The following is a 15,349-nucleotide window of genomic DNA, read 5'->3' as shown; positions in this document are numbered from 1 at the left end:
CTAGGTGTCAAGAAGGTCCGGCCTATAAATAAAGACCGTCACACCAGGTATGAAATCACGAATTCTCTAAGCTCTTGAGATTAAGATTCAGAATACTCTGCAGAAAACTGATTTAGACTGACTTAGGCATCGGAGTAGGCGTGGTCGGCACCCCCGACGAGTTGTTTGTTCTTTTTGCAGGGTTGAGGTATTCGGTAGAAATCAGCAGCGAATCTTTAGGCGACACGACACCATACCGGAAACTGTACCAACAATTATGGTTACAATTCATATACGCCGACTTCTTTTCACGAGAACATTGATTCCCAAAACACTCAACTCCAACCTCAAACTGAATTCACTACTAAAAAAAGTTCACGGAAAGGAAACTTTGGTGTAGAAGAAGACAACATACTAGTATCAGCTTGGCTCACTACTAGTATGGATGCAATTCATGGTATTGATCAAAAAGCCTCAAGGTTTTGGATGAGGGTTCATGCAGAGTATGATGAACATAAGAAGTCTACATTTTTTGAACGTTCTGTGAACTCTTTAACGAATCGGTGGTCAACAATCCAAGTTGCTACCAACAAGTTTTGTGGATGCATAGCTCAAATTGAAGCAAGGCATCCAAGTGGAGTTACCGAACTAGACAAGGTATGAATGGATTTTTATACCTTAAAATCAATGAGCCAATTATTAATTAGTATGAATATTTTAATAATTGAATCTTTGTTAATTTCTTAGATTGAGGAAGCAAAGGTAATATATCACAGCATTCACGGTGGCTCATTTAATTTTGAACACTGTTGGAATATATTGAGATTTCATCCAAAATGGAAAAGAACTATGTCCGAAGGAGTTAAAAAAAAAGAAAAGAAAATCACTTGTACAAGAACCTTCTTATACTTCTGATTCAGTACATCTAGGGGACGACAATGGGTCTCCGTTAGTGGTTGTAAACTTGGAGAGGCCAATTGGTAACAAGGCCCAAAAAGAGAGAGAGAAGAGACGAAAGAGGCAAGACCATATGTCTGCGAATCTTGCGGAGGTAGTTAATGATATCAAGGAAGAGAAGAAAAAATCTCGTGATCAAAGAATTGAAGAACGACAAGAGTATATTCGTCTTACAAAAGAAAGGCTTGTGTTTGAGAAATCAAGAGAGGAAATGGAAAAAGAGACTAATCTTCTTAGTAAAAAAAGGCTTGAGATGGAGCAATCGAGAGAGGAAATAGAAAAAGAGGCTAATCTTATTAGTAAAAAAAGGCTTGATATGGAGCAATCGACAGAGGTAAGGGAACAAGAGGCTAATCTATTTCTTAAAAAAAAGCTTGAGATGGAGCAATCGAGAGAGGACCGGGAAATTATGAGTATGGATACAAGCAATATGTCTCCAATGAAAAAGGCATATTTTCGTTCACGTCAAATTGAAATCATTGAAAAATGTATGGTCATTCCCATTTGAGATTGATTAAATGTTTTTACATGTGTTTTATGTATTTTGTGGGTTGTGTTTTGTTGAAAGTCTATTTTGTGGACTAAATAGTTTGTGAACATGGTCCAATAGTTTGTTTGGTTAGTTAGTGAAAGATGTATTTTGTGGGGTGTATTTTGTTGAAAGTATATTTTGTGAACCAAGTAGTTAGTATATTATGTGGACTAAATATTTTGTTGAAAGATGTATTTTGTGGGGCTTTCTTTTTTCCCCATTTGAAGCTTGACAGGATGCTTTTATCCCCATGTGATTAAATTTTCATTTCTATGGGTCCCTTGTTTGGCTTCTTCTTTGTAGGTTTTTTGGTGGGATGCAGGTAAAGGCTGTGCAGGAGGTTATGAATTGATTGTCCAGCACAAGGATTGGCTGAACAGAATTTTGAATTGATTGTAGATGGTCCAGCATAAGAAAAGAGAAGGGACTTGGCATTTTACTCTTTAATCCATGACTTGGAAGAGCTATCTAATCTTTGTAATAACAAGATACTGTTATGACTTATAAAGCAACCACATGAAGAACTCGTATATCTTGTTTAGTTGAAAAGTGTTCAATTTATCTTTTCCATAGTTCTTGAAAGTGCCATAACTAATAAAAATTGAAATCCATCGGTCCCTCATTAGTTGAAAGACAGTAGTTAAAGAACCAGCATTCACATTCTGTAATTTGAGGTAAAACTAACTATTGTTCTTGTATTTCCATGACTTGGACCACCTTTATTATATGTTCTTTTGGTACATGGGGACATGTCAGACACTAGTTGGTGAGCCATTAAATTCTAGAAGCTTGTAGATGGTCCAGCACAAGGATTGGCTGAACAGAATTTTGAATTGATTGTAGATGGTCCAGCACAAGAATAGAGAAGGGACTTGGCATTTTACTCTTTGAATTGATTTTTTTCCAGACTAAAATAATTGAGTTGCTGAAATGAGTTATTTAGTGAGTATTGACTTGATCAATTGGTTTTGTTGGCAACTTATCATCTTCAACAAACTGCAGATTGTGTGCGTATTTCCTGACTACAATATGTACCTTTGTACCTAATCCAATTAAACAAGCAACCAAGACCTTTATTCCATCTTCAATAAAGAAAATTGCAGTTTCTAGTATGAAGAGAGGTAAGCCCCATCCAATCACTGAAGCTACTACATAGGCAATAAACAAAAAAATAAAACTTGAGAAACAAAGGAGATGGGGATCAATCCCCTTGCAAATGAAGAGTAACATAACATAATGCAATAATATGAAATTTAAAATTACGATTGGCTATGTATTTGCCATAAATGCTCGACGAGGTCTGATTGCAGCTGAGAGTGAGTCACTCTATCTCTAATGCGATGATGACGTTCAATGAAGTTCGTAAGTTGTTGATTCGCAGTGTGCGGCACTCGTTCGTAGAAACTCTCATCGAGTTGATCATAAACAAAATCATCTGTTCCAAGCTATAGATGTCGCTCATCTTCAACAATCATGTTATGCAATATTATGCACGCTATCATGATGTTTTTAAGCATTTCATGATCGAAAGAACGCGTAGGTCCTTGCACAATTGCAAATCGTGCTTGAAGCACCCCAAATGCACGTTCTACATCTTTTCGTACTGACTCTTGAGTTTTTGCAAAATGTTTTCTCTTATTTCCTTGTGGAGCATGAATTGTTTTTACAAATGTTGACCATGAAGGATATATACCATCAGCAAGATAATATCCCATTGTATAGTCATTATTGTTGATTGAGTAGTTCACCGAAGGAGCACGCCCTCCAGCAAGCTCGGTAAATAAAGAAGAATGTTCTAGCACATTGATATCGTTATGAGATCCTGGCAACCCAAAAAATGCATGCCATATCCAAAGATCATATGATGCTACAGCTTCCAAAATTATTGTTGGTTCATGAATATGACTAGAAAACATACCTGCCCATGCTTTTGGACAATTCTTCCATTTCCAATGCATGCAATCGATACTCCCCAACATCTCTGGAAATCCACGTCTTGTGTTCACCTCTAGCAATCTAGTAATGTCTTTGCTGTTTGGTGACCTCAAGTACTTGTCAGAATAAATTGAAATAATTGATTTAACAAATTTTCGCAAACACTTTGTTGCAGTGTTTTCTGCAATTCTCAAATATTCATCCATAAAATCACCTGATACTCCATAAGTGTTGATACAGTTTCCGGTATGGTGACGTGTCGCTTGATGATTCGCTACTGGATCCTGATCAACTACTCCAATCCTGCAAAAATAACAAACAACTCGTCGGGGGTGTCGACTACGCCCACTCCGATGCCTAAGTCAGTTCAAATCAATTTTCTGATGAATATCTCAATCTCAAGAACTCAGAGAATGCGTGCCCTCATACCTGGTGTAGTGGTCTTTATTTATAGGCTGGGCTCGTGGTCTCAAGCGTTATTTGAAGCAGTTGAGCTATGCACCACATCTTCGGGATCAGAGTTGGGCTCGGGGTTGCCATTGGGGTTTCGAAAATTTTCGAACCTTGGTGACAAATCCCCAATACAAATTTGACCCCAAGACGGTTGGACCGATGCTTGTGGGTTTTCCTGAAGAAGCCATCCAGGAGATGGAGGAGTTCGGTAAGGACTTCATGCATGATGTTCCGAATTGGGGTCTTGACGCGCCGGATCCCCGAGAAGATCCTCTTGACGATCCTGCCAGCTAGAAGCTGTGCCTTGTCCTGAACTTTTCCCTCTTTTTTTTTTTAACCTGTACAAAACTTCGAATATGAAATCTTTTGAATGAAACTTTTACCTTTTAATTCTTTCTTTTCTGATCGTGGCATTCGAAGAAGCCTTTTACTTAGGCATTTTTCTTTTCTGTAGTCTTTTCGTATCCTCTGAGGAATACACTATCTTTTTCTGTTCTCGGTGTTGGACTAACCGGGAGACTTTTCCTGCTCTCGGTGTTTGGACAAACCGGGAGACTTTTCCTGCTCTCGGTGTTTGGACAAACCGAGAGACTTTTCCTACTCTCGGTGTTGACTGACCGAGAGACTTTTCCTGCTCTCGGTGTTGGACAAACCGAGAGACTTTTCCTGCTCTCGGTGTTGGACAAACCGAGAGACTTTTCCTGCTCTCGGTGTTGACTGACCGAGAGACTTTTCCTGCTCTCGGTGTTGGATAAACCGAGAGACTTTTCCTGCTCTCGGTGTTGGACAAACCGAGAGACTTTTCCTGCTCTCGGTGTTGACTGACCGAGAGACTTTTCCTGCTCTCGGTGTTGGACAAACCGAGAGACTTTTCCTGCTCTCGGTGTTGGACAAACCGAGAGACTTTTCCTGCTCTCGGTGTTGGACAAACCGAGAGACTTTTCCTGCTCTCGGTGTTGACTGACCGAGAGACTTTTCCTGCTCTCGGTGTTGGACAAACCGAGAGACTTTTCCTGCTCTCGGTGTTGACAAACCGAGAGACTTTTCTTGCTCTCGGTGTTGACAAACCGAGAGACTTTTCCTGCTCTCGGTGTTGACTGACCGAGAGACTTTTCCTGCTCTCGGTGTTGGACAAACCGAGAGACTTTTCCTAAGTATAAATCAGATTGATTCTTGGATTTCTGCCATTGTCAATAAATACTGGAAATAGACATTCTTTATTAAATATGGAATTGTTTGGAAAAAGCTGAAAAAAGCAATAAATTACATAAAATATTTTTTCAGGTGCTCGGCATTCCATGATCTCGGAATTATCTTCCCTGTCTCGGTCATCAAGCGATAAGCTCCCTTCTGATGGCATCCTATTACCTTGTAGGGAGCTTCCCATCCGGGTCCCATTTTGCCTTCCGTTGGATCTTTTGTCATTAAGCTCACCTTCCTGAGTACCCAATCTCCGAGCTGGAACTTTCTGGGCACCACCCGTTTGTTAAAGTACCGAGCCGTTCGATTTTGATACGCCGCCCATGTGACATGAGCGTCGTCTCTTTTCTCCTGCAAAAGATCCAGGTGTACCTTAGCATTTTCGTCGTTGAGTCCTGGATTGTAGTGAGCCACACGGAAGCTTGAAGATCCTACTTCCACAGGTATCACCGCCTCGGTTCCGTACGTAAGTGAGAAGGGTGTCTCTCCCGTTGGAGTTCTTCTGGTAGTTCGGTATGACCACAGCACCTCTGGAACATATTCAACCCATGCTCCTTTCTTCTTATCAAGCTTTTTCTTCAGAATCTTTACCAGGGTCTTATTCGTCGCCTCTACCTGACCGTTCGCCTTTGGGTATTGTACCGAAGCATAATGGTTTCGGATACGGAGCTCTGAACACCACTTCTGAAATGGTTCACAGTCAAACTGTTTCCCATTATCTATGACGAAAGCATGAGGAATCCCAAATCGGCACACCACCGACTTCCAGAGGAAAGTTATGACATTCGCTGTTGTTATAGCTGCTAATGCTTCTGCTTCCGCCCATTTAGTGAAGTAGTCTACAGCTACAATCAAGAACTTCCGTCCACCTTTTCCTACCGGCATTGGACCAACTATATCCACCCCCCATTTCGCAAATGGCCACGGAGAAGTGAGGGGGGTGAGCTTCTCGGGACTTGCTTTCATGATTCTTGCGAATCTCTGGCACTTGTCACAGGTTTTGACAAGAAGAGCTGAATCTTTCTTGATCGTAGGCCAATAGTAGCCCGCTCGGATGGTTTTTTATGCTAGCATCCTTCCTCCTGAGTGGTCTCCGCACACACCTTCATGAATTTCCCTCAGAACATAATTCGACTCGGCCTTGGAGAGGCATTTGAGCAGGGGTTCGGAATATCCTCTTTTGTACAGTATCTCCCCAAGAAGGCAGAACCGTGCTGCTTGTATATTCACCCTCCGAGCCGCAACCTTATTTTCGGGCAGCAACCCATGTCTGAGAAACTGGATAATGTCCCTTGCCCATTCTGGCTCCTCTGGTGCTGAGTCTACTTCCATAACCTTGGTCCTCGGGGCTATCGAAGGCTCGGTCAGAACAATAATCTGCCTTCTTGATGCTTCAATCTCTTCCTCTGTTCCCAAGGCGATCTTTGAGAATTCATCGGCTCGGATGTTTTCCTCCCGAGGTATTTTTGTGATGACGAACCTTTCGAAATAGGATTGGAATCGCCGTACCTCTTCCAAATACCTAGCCATCCTATCTTCTTGTGCTTCGAATTGCCCTTGGACTTGGCCTACGACCACCTGAGAGTCACTCCGGATTTCGACATTAGTTGCCCCCATCTCTCGGGATAATGCCAAACCTGCTATCACCGCTTCGTACTCAGCTTCATTGTTCGTCCTAACGAAGTCCAGTTTTACAGCAAAACCGAACTCTTGCCCTTCGGGATTCCTGAGGAGGACTCCTACTCCGCTTCTGCTCTGTGTAGAAGAGCCATCTACAAACACCACCCAGGTTGACTCCTTAGGAAGTTCTTCTGCTTCAGGAATGTTGCAGAATTCTGCCAGGAAATCTGCTAGAACCTGCCCTTTGATAGCCGTCCGAGGATGAAACTCGATATCAAATTGTCCGAGTTCCACCGCCCAGTTGACTAATCTTCCCGAGAGGTCAGGTTTTTGCAACACCTTCTTCATCGGATACTCGGTTAAAACTCTGATAGTGTGAGCCTGAAAGTATGGCCTCAATCTTCTGGCTGAAATGATCAAAGTGAACGCCAACTTCTCGATCCGAGGATACCTCCCTTCCGCGCCATGCAGTGCTTTACTTGTAAAGTAAACCGGTTTCTGAACTCCTGAATCTTCTCGGACTAGCACCGAGCTTACTACTGAGGGAGAGACTGCCAGATAGAGATAAAGAATCTCCCCTTCGGTTGGGTGGCTCAACAGTGGTGGGTTGGCTAGATATTCCTTCAACTTCCTGAAAGCTTCCTCACACTCCTCACTCCATATAAATGCTTTTCGTAAAATTTTAAAGAAGGGAAGGCACTTATCTGTCGACCGTGATATGAAACGGTTCAAGGCCGCAATCCGTCTTGTCAGTCGTTGGAGTTGTTTTGTTGTTTTCGGGGCCTCCATCTCGAGGACAGCTCTGACCTTCTTTGGATTAGCTTCAATGCCCCTCTGAGACACCATAAACCCCAGAAACTTGCCTGAAGAAACTCCAAAGGCACACTTCGCGGGGTTGAGTTTCATGTTGTATTTTCTTAGAGTCCGAAAAGTTTCTCGGAGGTCTTCTATGTGTCTGTTTGCCCGAACACTTTTAACTAGCAGGTCATCTACGTACACCTCAACATTTCGGCCGATTTGACTTTGAAACATCCGGTTCACGAGTCGTTGATATGTGGCTCCAGCATTCTTCAGTCCGAAGGGCATCATCTTATAACAGTAAAGTCCTCGGTCTGTGATGAAAGCAGTTTTCTCCTGGTCTGTTTCCTCCATGTAGATCTGATTGTACCCCGAGAAGGCATCCATGAAGCTTAAGAGCTCATGTCCAGCCGTCGAATCCACCAATAAATCTATCCGGGGCAGGGGAAAGCTATCCTTCGGGCACGCTTTATTCAGGTCGGTGAAATCTACGCACATCCTCCACTTCCCGTTAGACTTCTTCACCAGCACTACATTGGCCAGCCACTCGGGATAATCCACCTCTCGGATGAATCCAGCTTTCAGCAACTTCTCTACTTCTTGAGCAACAGCCATGTTTCGTTCGGCAGCAAAAGCTCTTCTTCTCTGCTTCACTGGGCGATAATTTGGATCCACATTCAGTTTATGGACAATAACCGAGGGATCAATCCCCGGCATATCTTCATGGCTCCAGGCAAATACATCTTTGTTGCGCCTCAAGAACGCCACCAGATCTTCCTTCATGGGTTGAGGGAGTTGTGAGCCTATATGAACTTTCTTTCCCGAGTCGCCTATCTCGAACTCCTCCAAGGCTTCCACAGGCTCCCCCAACGGTGACTGCTATTTTCCATCCTCCTTAGTTTTCTCCCCCCGACTGTGCTGCCTCGGGGTATCTTTCAAGGACAGATTGTAGCACCTCCTAGCTTCTCTCTGGTCTCCTTTTACCTCTCCAACTCCTTCTTCTGTTGGAAACTTCATGCTGAGATGTGGTGTTGAAGTCACTGCTTTGAAGTCATTGAGAGCCGTACGTCCTATAATGGCATTGTAAGCCGAGACCTTATCAACTATCAGGAACTTCACCATAATGACTTTCTGCCTCGGATAAGTCCCGGCTGTCACAGGTAAATCGATAGAACCGAGAGGCAACAGTTTCTCCCCAGCAAAACCCTGTAGCTGGCATGAGACTGGAACCAGCTTTTCTGACGGAACACCCATGTGATCGAAAGCTGATTTAAAAAGAATATCAGCTGAGCTCCCAGTGTCAATGAGGATCCGCCGAGTCTGATAATTTGCTATGGTCAAGGTGACCACTAGGGCGTCTGTGTGCGGAAGCAAGACTCCAGCATAATCATCATCAGAAAATCCTATAACCAGAGGTTATATTTCCGAGACTTTGGGGGCTTCTGGACCGAGTAAACCTCGAAATCATCTAGTTGCCTGGCATACGCCTTCCGAGCCGAGTTGGACTCACCTCCTCCTCCGAATCCCCCCGAGATGGTGTGAATGATAGGGAGATTGCCTTGCTGCGCCCCCCGAGGCCTGCTTCTGCTTCTCTCCCTTCTTTCGTCCCTCTGAGGCCGAGGTGCTGGCTCTCGGCTTCTTCCTCTTCTCTCATCTTGTCTCGGTTGATAGTTTCTTCTATTATCCCGATCCTCTTCCCTCCTAGGCCTCGGGTAATGGTCTCGCTCCTGTTGATTCCTCTCATTGACGAGGAATCGGACTAGCTTCCCATTCTCAATGAATTTCTCGATCAACTGCCTCAACGATACACACTGCTCGGTCAGATGACCGCGTGAATCATGAAAGGCGCAGTACTTGTGAGCCAAGTGCGGAGGGGGATTTCCTGGAATGGGTCTCGGTCTCTGGTAATTCGGATCTTTCTTGAGTTCCATGAGCACCTCGGTGATGGAGGTGTTCAATGGTGTCCACTTGTAATCTCCGAAATTCTTCTTCGCCTTCTTATACTCTGCGGGACCAGCATCCTGTATGGGCTCAGGATTCTTCTTTTTCTTAGGCTTCTTGGTGGACGGCTGTTGTTGTTGCTGGGAATTATTGAGGAGGGCTCGGAGCGTTTCTTCTTGGTTGATGTACCTGTCCATCTTTACCATAAAGGTATGAAGATCTTTCGGCGGTTTCAATGCCAATTCTGCCATCAGAGGCCCATCTTTTTTCAAGCCTTGAAAAATTGCACCGTAGATGAAGTCGTCTGGTGCACTCTCTATGTCCAGCTTCTCCTGGTTGAACCTCCACAGATAGTCTTTTAGAGACTCATTCGGTCCCTGCTGTACAGAGAGTAAGTATCCTCGGGGTTTTCTTCTAGCTCTCCCGGATACGAACTGGGCCAGGAATTTCCTTCCAAGGGTGTCGAAGCAATCAATCGACCTTGGTGTGAGATTCCTGAGCCAGTCTCGGGCCTTTCCTGACAAGGTGAGAGGAAAAGCTCGGCATGCCACAGCGTCTGGTGTCTTGTGCAATGATACATGGGATCGGAAATTGTCCAAGTGCTCCACCGGATCTTCACTGCCTGAAAAAACAGGGATATCAGGTACCTTGAATCTTACAGGCAGATCGAAGTTGGATACTTCTTCGGTGAATATCGACTCCTTGTGCTGAAAGAGGTTGTCTACGAGAGACTCCTTCCCACCACGCTTCTGATCAATCGTCTTTGATAGCATGTCATATTTTGCGCCCAGATCCTGGACCATCTTCTGCAACCTCCTTTCCGCCTCCGTGGGTGGAACCGGATTGATGGGCTCTCCATGATCCTCGTTCCGCTCGACTCTCTCTCCTGACCCTTCGGGGTTTCCCTCAGGGTTTGTCCCATCGACTGCATCATGATTGAACGGCGGCGGAGTTCGTGCGACTAGGAGCACAGCATTCTGAGCCAGCAAATCCTCCACATTCTTCTGTGCCTGGGCCAACTGTTGACTCAGTTGGGTTATCCGGGCCTCTGGTCCAGCAGATTCTGCTTCTCCACGAGCATCGTCTCGGCTGGTAGGTGGTGCTTCGTTTTGGATCGACTTGGAACGTCTTGTAGTCACCATCGCGGATTTGTTTTTCGTAAGAACGATTAACGTTCCCACAGACGGCGCCAAACTGTTGATACAGTTTCCGGTATGGTGACGTGTCGCCTGATGATTCTCTACTAGATCCTGATCAACTACTCCAATCCTGCAAAAATAACAAACAACTCGTCGGGGGTGCCGACTATGCCCACTCCGATGCCTAAGTCAGTTCAAATCAATTTTCTGATGAATATCTCAATCTCAAGAACTCAGAGAATGCGTGCCCTCATACCTGGTGTAGTGGTCTTTATTTATAGGCTGGGCTCGTGGTCTCACCAGACTTGCTACCTTACTAGAATTCTTGACGCCTAGTTGGATTAGGAGTTTGAATCCTAGCTTAGTTGAATCTTATCTTCAGAGAATTTGAATGATATTGTAGAATCCGCAATTTGATTGCGCTTGTATCTCTGCGCTTGTATTTGATTTCAGATAAATAACTACCTTATCCCATTAATCATGGAATTGCGGTTTTTCCCCTGATCTTATGGAATTCTATCCTTATCGTATTCTGAGACATCCGCGGCAAACTTTCAACCAGACTCCGAGACGATGATATCTGAGATATGTTCGCTCCGCCTTGGATATCTCGGGATATCGCCGCACCATAACAGGGTTGTGAAAGGCCGAGACGTTATTATACCGACCTGATGTCACCTCCGAGGCGATGTTACTCCGAGACCCAAATACCCGAGATATGTTCGCTCCATTCAGACTAGGAGATCTCGGGATGTTCTACATACCGTAACCTGGAGTGTTAAGACCGAGACGTCGTTATGCCTCCGAGATGTATTTGCACCGAGACGTCGTTATTCCTCCGAGATATATTTATACCTAGGCAATCTTTTCTTTGCTGGCCGAAATAAATGTCCGAGGCATAGCTCCGAGATGTTTCTGAATCCACGTGTCTCTAGGGTTAATTTTATCTCTAACAATAAGCGAGCATCCTAAGTGCGGCAGTTATTTTTTGAAGGGAAGAATGTCCGAGCTTTTTAGCAACATCTCTTCTTTGGACAAAATATGGTTCATGAGTTTCTATCGCAATTTGAATACGATTAAACAGAGAACGTTGCATTCGAAACCTCCTTCGAAATTTATTAGGAGGATAGACTGGTGATTCTGCAAAATAGTCCAAGAAAAGGCGTTGGTGCCCTTCCAAAGAATTCCGCTGAATGAACCTACGACGTTGAACAGAACCAAGGCGCGATGTTGAGCCTCTTTCATTACGTAACCGTTCTTCTTCAACAGAAAAAGCTAAAATGATATCCAACTCGTCATCAGAGGATGAAGAGTCAAAAATTGTAAAAGAATGATCCATAAAGAGTGTAGAAAAAAAAAAGAATAAAAAAAAAAAAAGAAGCTTCAAGTGTTTTTTTTTTTTTTTTTTGTGAATATTGTAGTCAATCAGAGAGAATGAGAAGAAGTGAACTTTGAAACCAACACATGCAGGAACTTGCATGAAAAAGAGGTTGCAAAATACAATAAATATTGTTGTTGAAATACAATAAATGTAGAAGAGTCGTTGAAATGTTGTTGGAAATAAGTAAATAGCAATTGTACATGTGTTGTTGGCTTCATTAACGCTTGTTATTTATGAAATAAAAGTTAAAAAAATATAATAAATGTAGTTGAAGGTTGCAGAATACAATAAATATTATTGTTGAAATACAATAAATGTAATAGAGCCGTTGAAGACTTGTTGGAAATAAGTAAATAGCAAAGGTGCATCTGTTGTTGGCTTCATTAATGCATGCTATTTATGAAATAAAAATTCAAAAATATAATAAATGTAGTTGAAGGTTGCAGAATACAATAAATATTATTGTTGAAATACAATAAATGTAATATAGCCGTTGAAAACTTGTTGAAAATAACTAAATAGCAAAGGTGCATCAGTTGTTGTTGGCTTCATTAATGCATGCTATTTATGAAATAAAAGTTCAAAAATATAATAAATGTAGTTGAAATATAATAACCGCATAGAGAGACATTCAAATGCTTGGAAAACATAAATAACATGCAATAAATATACAAGACTGTGTAGAAGATGTTGGACTTTTTTTTGGGACTCTTAATACAAAACTAAATAGCATGCAATAAATAATCTTTGTAGGATGCAATAAATAGCATGCAAGCAACAAATGACAAAAAGTAGAGTTAATTGAATAATGTAACCAATGGTCATTCAATAATTTTATGAACATAAAAATAAAGGTATGAAAGGTTGGTTAGGAGTTGGTTGGTAGAATAAAATGATAAAAAGTAGGAAAGAGAAAAAAAATAATAAAATAAGAAAATAGAGTTAAGAATAGATAATAGGATGAAATGTGCCTTTTAAAATTCATTAGCTAAACTAGATAAAGTGAGTTTTGATTAGCTATTATAGATTGAAAAATACACGATCCAAAGTGAGTGCTCTAAGCAGGCCCGGTTTGGATGGACCTCATGTGCCGTCCGGACGCGCGTCCCTTTAATGGATGTGCGCCCAAAGGCATGCCGTTCGGATGCATCAATTTGGCGTCTGGATGTGTGACGATTTAAGGTCATCTAGACGTTACAAAATTCACGTCCTGACGCGCCACAATTCAATATTTATCTATTTATTTTTTATTCTATTTTCTTTAATTCTAGGACTTTAAAAATATTCTCTGCGCATCCTATTGCATTTCTAGTCATCTAATTAATCACAGTCGTTTATCAACAAAATTTTATTCTAAAACGAAATTGAAAAATTCGGGACATTACAGCTTATGCATTCACCATCGAGCGATACGATTTTTGGAAGAGGAATTATGGTTGCTTCTAGAGAATGAACAAATCGCAAATCAGTTGAGGGAAAGAAAGGTTACCGCTTGCTAACATCATCGTGACAATTGTATAGCCCTTGATTGATGCGTCTCGCCTGCATTATTCTCCAGTGTGAGAGCTCCATTTGATTGCGTTGGAGCTCCATCGAAAAATACTCATTTCTCTTAACTTTTGCAACTGGGTTGGAGCAAGTTAGGTCTTTTCGGCTTAGAGTTCTCGGAGTTTGGCTTTTGAAATAATAAATCATACTCCAAACAACACCTAGAAGGGGTGTTGAATAGGTCAGGTGTATACCAATAACATCGTTATTTTAAAAATTAACCAACCAAATTGAATAATCACAAAAAATAAGGAAAACTGTAAAGCAATTAACACAAGCAACTTTGGTGACGAAGTGGAAGCCTTTTGAAGAACTCTTCAAAAGTAAAACCATCCCGTGGCAGCCAAACCTAATAAATCAATCCAATAATGAAGAATACGTGAATTACAAGATGTTAATACTCACAAAACATTTACAGTCATCACACTCTTGAATTATAACCTTAAATAGGATTTAGAAAACCTAGTTCTAGTAAAGCACAAATTACTAGGTTGTGGCGTCTAGATAGGTCACTAAGGCGCCCAGATGCAGATAGATGCGAGATACTGATTGCACCATGTGTAGGACAAGCAGTCGTAATGTTCGAACATCTTAACAAGAAGGAACTTTCTGTAAGACTTGTCCGGACACAATTACCAACCATTTGGACACAAAGAGACTAAGGAACTTTCTGGAGAACCTGTCAAAACATGGTCACCAGCCGTCCGGAAACAAAGAGATTTGGAGTTCTTTATGGAAGTTCTATCCGGACACGATCATAAGTCGTCCGGACAGGAAGCACCTTTGAATGTCTCTTGAAGATATGTCCGGACACGGCTTCTGACTATCCGAACATCAACGTCTGCTGGAGTCTTTTATCAGCACAATTTCATACTAAATGAAGAATAACACATTCTCAAAGGTAAAAACCAATAAGTTTTTGATACATAATTTAGCCACTAAATAAAAAATAAAACTAATAAGGTTGCGATGTGGATTGAGGGGAAGTGGTCATGCCATTGAAGGGAGAAATTGGCAACAGTAGAAGATTGAAGACTTTGAGAGAGAGAGAGAGAGAGAGAGAGAGAGAGAGAGCCAGACGAGAGAAATTAAAAAAAAAAATCCATTTGGAAGAGAAATCCATTTTGCATTTTATGTACATAATCGGTTGGAGTGGGGTTTTTAAGATTTTGGTTATCCATTCTAGCTAAAAGGGGGAGTTGCATAATCTATTGGGGGTGATCTTATAGGTTAAGATGTTTTTAATGAGTTTTTATGCAATGCTTACACAAAGTATATTAAAATTGGGAGATTATCAAGTCATTACTTTGAGTTTTCATTTGACATTACATAGTTCTTCACTTAAGTTTTTTAATAAGTTCCATCTAAATTTTGACCAAATCCCAAATAAGTTTTCATCTTTTTTGTCTCACCAAATTAGTCTTCGAGAAAACTTCACTTACTACTCCTGATCTTTCATCAATTTTGCAACCATATCCTTAAACTTTAAAAATTGTCAATTTAGTGTATCAATTTTTTAATTTTTTTTTTCAATTTCATCCATCCGTTAAGATTTCCATTAAATCATGCCAAAATTTTCAAAATACAATTTTTTTTTTTTTAAAAGCAAAAATATAATCTCTTTTTTCAAAAATTTAGGCACGGGTATTTTTGCAAATTTCATTAAATCTTTATCAACGCCTAAATTCTTGCAATTTTTTTTTCTTAAAAAAAATGGTATTTTAGAAATTTTGACACTCATCTATTAGGATTTAACGAAAAATTCTAACGAAGTGGTAAAATTGAAAAAGAAAAAGAAAAATAAAAATAAAATGAATACACTAAATTGATACATTTTAAAGTTTATGAGTATGATTGCAAAAATGA

The 15,349-nt window shown here is 41.4% G+C and overlaps 2 protein-coding genes across 2 annotated transcripts; one reads left to right on the top strand and one right to left on the bottom strand.

Annotated features, from left to right (window-relative positions):
* Positions 1 to 259: 259 nt before the first annotated feature.
* Positions 260 to 2,063, top strand: LOC133856971 (uncharacterized). The gene is made up of 2 exons (XM_062292044.1): positions 260 to 636; positions 1,772 to 2,063. Exons 1-2 carry the CDS (start codon positions 421 to 423, stop codon positions 1,859 to 1,861), a joined length of 306 nt encoding a protein of 101 aa, XP_062148028.1. The 5' UTR covers positions 260 to 420; the 3' UTR covers positions 1,862 to 2,063.
* An 850-nt stretch (positions 2,064 to 2,913) lies between these two features.
* Positions 2,914 to 6,388, bottom strand: LOC133856695 (uncharacterized). The gene is made up of 3 exons (XM_062291751.1): positions 6,243 to 6,388; positions 3,387 to 3,706; positions 2,914 to 3,290 (listed from the first exon to the last, which is right to left on the bottom strand). The coding sequence occupies exons 1-3, from the start codon at positions 6,386 to 6,388 to the stop codon at positions 2,914 to 2,916; spliced, it is 843 nt and encodes a 280-aa protein (XP_062147735.1).
* Positions 6,389 to 15,349: the final 8,961 nt, after the last annotated feature.

The sequence above is a fragment of the Alnus glutinosa genome, chromosome 14 (assembly GCF_958979055.1).
Source record: "Alnus glutinosa chromosome 14, dhAlnGlut1.1, whole genome shotgun sequence".
Lineage (NCBI taxonomy): Eukaryota > Viridiplantae > Streptophyta > Magnoliopsida > Fagales > Betulaceae > Alnus > Alnus glutinosa.
The sequence above is the reverse complement of the archived record's forward strand: the minus strand, read 5'-3'. Positions and strand labels throughout refer to the sequence as shown.

Coding starts and splice junctions, on each gene's coding strand:
- LOC133856971 (XM_062292044.1), top strand. CDS start 421: ATGGATGCAATTCATGGTATTGATCAAAAAGCCTCAAGGTTTTGGATG. Junction 637..1,771: donor GAGTTACCGAACTAGACAAG/GTATGAATGGAT, acceptor TCTTCTTTGTAG/GTTTTTTGGTGGGATGCAGG.
- LOC133856695 (XM_062291751.1), bottom strand. CDS start 6,388: ATGGAAGTAGACTCAGCACCAGAGGAGCCAGAATGGGCAAGGGACATT. Junction 3,707..6,242: donor TGCCTTCTTGGGGAGATACT/GTACAAAAGAGG, acceptor TTATTTTTGCAG/GATTGGAGTAGTTGATCAGG. Junction 3,291..3,386: donor TTGTCCAAAAGCATGGGCAG/GTATGTTTTCTA, acceptor TTGGGTTGCCAG/GATCTCATAACGATATCAAT.